A 6,000-nucleotide genomic window follows, 5' to 3' on the forward strand; every position below is an offset into this window, starting at 1 on the left:
GCATGTAATGCAATGCAATGATCCCTTACCTAATCATTATTTAGTTGATTTAGCGAGCAGGGGAGAACAAAAACATACATGAGCACGAGATAGAGCAACGGTCACAGAGGAGGAAATGGAAAGTAGCCCAGAGGGTAGTGAAAAGTCTGCTCCTTGATTAGGCTATAATTAATTAACAATGGCAATTAATACTAGTTGTTTTGTTGTGGAGACCATGCAGTCTGAGCTGCTGAAGTTGTCCATACCAATGTCAAGATGGACACATAGACATGATAAATAGGGTAACAGCTTTTAATAAACTAAGCAAACTGAAACGCTCAGAAATAAATAACGGGACTAGTAACTGTTAATATAAGTTCAATCATCATCATTAATAGAAAATCAAAACACCCGTTTTAGTTATCAAATAACGGTTTTACATTTTTAACAGTGTATAGTCTTCCTTTTTGGAGTCAAACAAACAACCACTTCCGGTGAATACTTTCAAAATAAACGGAAGTAATTGAAACCAATTATCAGTAAAGATTGATCATGTTCGCTTTTGTTTCCACAACTCCACATTCTTCTATGGACATAACAAAATATATTTATCATATCCCTTTTCACAAGTCAGCAACCAATATGGAATGTTGTCTGAAGGTACAACAGAGGGGAACATGTTGTCATTACCCACTGGTTGCATGGTTACCGATAACACGTGTGCGGTATTAACAATGATTTCCACCTTTTATTTCTCAGGGTTATTTACTTAGCGACGAAGACTGGGGGACTGGATCATGTCACATATCTATTTATTTTACGTGAAGTTAAGAGGCAACCAAATGTGCCAGATATGTGAAAGTACCCAGAGGGGAACACACATTTGTGCCCACTGTTGTTACATCCAAAGATGTCCCCCGATGAGGCGGTGGTGTTCTCTGCAGCCCGATGACGGAGCTCTGATACCGCTGAGACGTTGAATGAGCGCACTGAGGATTGTCAGTGCGACGGCTAGCTTACGTGATTTAACGACACCGATAAATGTCGAGGACGGAGCCTGCAGCGTAACCGTCAGAGACTCGACACCAAGTCGCGTTAAGCCGAAAGCGACCCGCTGCCTCAAGCTAGCACCTCGTTAAGCTAGCTACGGTTAGCCGGGCCGCTAATGTGAGCGGGCGACTGCATCTTCAGTGCCACCAGTCATCAGTAGGGGCAATTTGTTGGGCGATTGCAAATTGACAACTTGACCCGAGAGGCTTGTGTGCGTCCTGCGGTCTCGCAGCGCCAATTGCCTGTGTCAATATGTCCACCACTTCGTTGGATAAAGAACTACAGGAGCGGCTGAGAGAGGCGTCTGCCATCGGGGACATCGACGAAGTGCGGACATTGGTCGAGAGTGGAGTAAATGTTAATTCACAGAACGAAATAAATGGCTGGTGAGTGTTCGGACGAGTGGTTGGGTCTTCGCCACGTTAGACGCCAGATGACCGGTGTTGGTTCGACCCACAGATTGGTTACATAAATCAGTTTTGAACGCTTATTGAAAAGTTCGGTTGTTTCAGGGATTACAGCTAATCAGTGCGATCGTATTAGGCTTAGTCATCTTGACATGCCACGTTTTAACTTGTCTCTTTATTAGTAAATGCTCTGTTCACGAATATTTTTGCGATGGCTTGAAATATATAAAGCGCCATTATTCTCGTCATCGTAAAGGGAGCAGTGACCGTGAGGGTAAAAAATGTGAACCAGTCGTGAACCTGCCAGGCTTGTTCTCATTGCCACGGATTTACTTGATTAAATGACACAATATAAACAAATGCAACAACTTGCCAGGATATTATGGACACATAGTCTTCTTATTTAAAGTCATTTCATCAGCATATGGATGTTTTGGGTCACTAAACTTTGTCCCCTCTCCAATAATCTCTTAAGGACATGCCTGCACTGGGCATGCAAAAGGAACCATAAGCACATAGTGTCCTACTTACTCAGTTATGGAGCAGACAAGGAAATCCTCACCGCTAAGGATGAGTTGGCGTCACAACTTACATCCAAACCAGAGATCAAACGACTTTTAGGAGGTAAGCTACACATTTCTTACCCGCTTGTTTCCGTCACATCATTATAGAAGTCATTTGTTGTTACTTGTATGCGATTTATCTGTTTCACGTGATACATGTAATGTACAGATTATAAACTCGGGTATTGATGGTATAAGTGCACAGCTGTTCATGGTTTTGACCGAAAAAAAAGCTGGGATTTCAATTTAAGCTGTTTTTAAGGAAATGGTCTTCTTCTTTTTTTAATACACATTGTTACTGCAGTTGAAGTGGAGGATGGGCCTGAAGTCAAGGAGCCGGAGTTGCCAATCATCCCCAACTACCTGTCTAACCCGGCCTTCATGTATTCCAAGATGGATAGGTCAGAGATCATCCTGGCACAGCAACTCGCACAGAATGGTTCTGGAGAAGACACGGAGGACACGCACAGCGATTCACCGTCCCTTTCCCCGATTCACGAGCCTCAGAAATCACAGAGCCTGTTCTCTGACAGCCCCACACCTCCCCCAAACCCCACCACCCACAGCCAAGCCCATGGGGAATTCATTCCTGTGAGTGAGCAAAACGGTGTGTCACCCAGTCCGGCCTCATCCCACAACCACGCTGCTTTTAACTGCACAGTGCCCATGGACCTGTCAGTTGAGCCTCACCTTGTCAACCATGCCGACTACCCGCATGCGGTGGTGCACAATGGCACCATTTGCTCGCCTCCATTGGCCTCACCCAGCCCCAGCTTGGCCAGCAGCAGTGGGAGCCAGGTACAGGCCCCGGTGGCCAGCGCTAACCCGGCTATGAGCAGGCAGCAGTCCATCCCACAGCAGCTGAGCTACGGCCAGTCTGGTGGGCCCATGGCGGCCTTCCAGCCTTTCTTCTTCACCAGCACCTTCCCTGTCAACGTGCAAGGTGAGAGAGTTATCATTTGTAGTGTATTATGTCTAACCCCGCCGTCCACACATACAAAACCCGATGCAGAGCTTTGCTTAATCCTTGAGGCATGAGGAAACGGCTGTTAGCCTGGCTCTATCCAAAATAAATACGCCAACCAGCACCTCTAAATGATAGTAATTAACACTTTATGTGTTGTTCATAAACCGAAAGGTAAAAATGCCAAGTTGTGGTGTTTTGGGGACTACATTTTTTGTCTGGGAGCTCTGACTTCCTAGAGTTGTTTTGTTATTGCCAGTAAACTAGTGGGACTCTAATATCTTACAGGAACTAAACACTCCTTCAAGCTTTGTGCTCATTAGAGTAGAACAACCTTTAAACCGCTGATAAATAACAATAAGAGCACAGATATATGATGACAATCTCTTCTGTGTGGCAGCCAACCAGAAATGGTTGTTAGTGGATGTTCTCCTTTCTCTCTGTATGATTACCGAACTCTTGCAGGCTCACTAGCAAAAACCCGACTATCTTCCGCAGTGACTCACTTTTGGCTTTGTCCATCACCTTATTAAATATCTTTGTTAAAGAAGACATATCATTCTGGTCCTTTTCTCTAGAGTTGGTGCTGAAGGTGCGTATCCAGAACCCCCACGGTCGGGAGAACGACTTCATTGAAGTGGAGCTGGACCGCCAGGAACTCACCTATCGCTCCCTTCTTAGGGTCTGTTGCCGAGAGTTAGACATCAGCACTGAGCACGTGGAGAAGATCCGCAAGCTGCCGAACACCATGTTGAGAAAGGTAGGCCAAAACAAATACAGTAAGGTGGTACTCTGAGCTGCAAACCACTTGTACTTGCTGTACAATTGATGAAAATGGGCTTTCTATTCTAATAAATTGCATAAAAAATCTAATTAACTTGCTTATAATTAAAATGCTTTTTTATTCTAATATTGTCATATATGACCTAAAAGCAAACTGATACGTTAAAAAAAAGAAAAAAAGAAAAGTGCTTTCTATACTGTTCCTACATAAAAATGAATGATTGGTAGTTGAATCTGTTATTGATTTAAATGTAACTGTGCTCTTCTGTCCAGGACAAGGACATAGCTCGGCTGCAGGACTTTCAGGAGCTGGAGGTGGTGTTGGAGAAAGCAGAGGGCTTGTCCCTTTTCTCTGGAGCTGGGGGCCTAACAGACAGACCCTGCTACAACATGAAGGCCTCCCGCCTCACCTACTAGAGCTCCCAGAGCCCAAGTTCTCCCACTTACGATGGGCCTTTGTAGCTGCCCTTAAGCAACCATAACTAGTTGCCCACCCAGGTCCCTTGTAACAGCTTTGTCCAGCTTTGGTGTTTCGCCAATTTCCTAACCGGGATTAGTTTTTCTGTAGCTATTGTCCTCCTCTGGCACCTCCTGCCGCTATAGTGTACCCAACCGGTTGTAAGCGATTACTGATGCACGGTGCCCTCGGTTATTGATAACTCTGACCAGTAAGTTCATCATCGGTCCACAGAGTAGGACGCGTTGGACTTGCACACAGCAACTTGTATTTCTGGGGGAATTGGCATATGGTGTTATACGATGTTCTAGCTGGCACACTTTCATACATGCTGTAGGCATAAACCTTAGTGTCTTTCCTGCAGAGGGAATTGCATACTAATTCTAAGGTGGAAATAATCTCTCACCAGGTGAGATGAAGGTATCTTTGGACTAATAGTACTTCTATACATACAGTTTGCTTTAATCGATATCCACACAAGGATGGACACATTTGAGTAGGCGTACTGCTTTCCCGACATGTTTAAGTCATTCAGTCATACACTGTGGGAACAAAATAATTACTTTTGTTTGAATTGTTCTCTTTTGTGTCTTTTCATGTCGGACAAGAATTTCTATCTTCGAGATGAATGTGCAGCAACTAATTTTTATTTTATTTTATACAGTGTATTTGCACTTCTGTTTGCAGGTTGTGCTATTAGGTTCCGTCAGCATAATACTCAAACTGTCAACTGTGAAGTATTTATTTTGAATGTTAATAATTTATATTGATTTCTATTAACGAAGCGAGACGATGTGCTTTAGAGTAACGAGGCTCGAGGCCCAGGAAAAGTTGTATGTGAGGCTCCCTATTTGATTTATCGTACATATTGATTTCAGTTGCTGTCGTTCTGTTTAACTGTGATTAGAATCAAAACCAAAAATTAATATAGCCAGCAAAGATACTAAGTGCAAAATAAACTATCACTGCTTCAGAGGAAAATGCCGCCTTGTTAGATTTATTTTTCGACAAGTGAAGAGGAAAGAAATAAGATTTAGCAAATGGCATGATGGTCTGTGTATGTGACACTTTTTATGACTGAGCGCTTCCTTGTTCTTCCAGCACTAATTGAAATTGTTGATTTATTTCTCATTATTATTCTTGGTGACTAGATTTCTTGAAAATCTAAATTTGGTTATCAAGGCCAGTCTAGTGCTAATATTGTTTAATTTTGTTATTTAAATTGTTGGTTGCTTAATCAGAAGTCTTGCTGTTGAACTTAAACGAAGACTGACAATATGACTACACTAAAAAACCTTCTTGTACTGTACATTAAGAGTTTAACAGGTCAAGAGGCACATCTGAGTTGCGTCGGACGATAATATTTTATGCTGCTTTCATCAACACTTTATGTTCCTTTTTATATTCTCGATGCTGGGGCTCGTTCATTTTAAGCAGTGCAGTCGACGGCCACGACACGACACATCTCCTACAATCAAAAAGTTCCTTACCCAGTGGTAACTGTTTACTGTCGAAATGTATACCTGAAGCTCTTACTGCATTTGTATGTTTTATGATATCTTTTTTTATTAATTTCTTTTGTTTTAACCAGTTAGGCCTGTTGTGTTTGTGTCAAAAAGGCTTAACTTGGTGCATAAAGAGTTCATCAATGGGATCAAAAGTCCTGGGATGCTGTTGGTGAAGCAAAGTGCAATGTGTGGGGGGGGGAGAGTAGGTTTTTCCAGAAGGTTTGCTCTGAGAAGAAAAGACTACCAAGAGTGCTTATTTTCTGTTCCCAACTATGTTAAATGCTTTATT

At 42.8% G+C, this 6,000-nt stretch overlaps 1 protein-coding gene across 1 annotated transcript; it reads left to right on the top strand.

Moving 5' to 3' along the window:
• The first annotated feature begins 674 nt into the window (after positions 1-674).
• ankrd40 (ankyrin repeat domain 40) lies at positions 675-5,184 on the top strand. The gene is made up of 5 exons (XM_034540150.1): positions 675-1,415; positions 1,912-2,060; positions 2,304-2,942; positions 3,542-3,723; positions 4,020-5,184. The coding sequence occupies exons 1-5, from the start codon at positions 1,282-1,284 to the stop codon at positions 4,161-4,163; spliced, it is 1,248 nt and encodes a 415-aa protein (XP_034396041.1). The 5' UTR covers positions 675-1,281; the 3' UTR covers positions 4,164-5,184.
• The last annotated feature ends 816 nt before the right edge of the window (positions 5,185-6,000 follow it).

Source organism: Cyclopterus lumpus, chromosome 8 (genome assembly GCF_009769545.1).
Source record: "Cyclopterus lumpus isolate fCycLum1 chromosome 8, fCycLum1.pri, whole genome shotgun sequence".
NCBI classification, from domain to species: domain Eukaryota; kingdom Metazoa; phylum Chordata; class Actinopteri; order Perciformes; family Cyclopteridae; genus Cyclopterus; species Cyclopterus lumpus.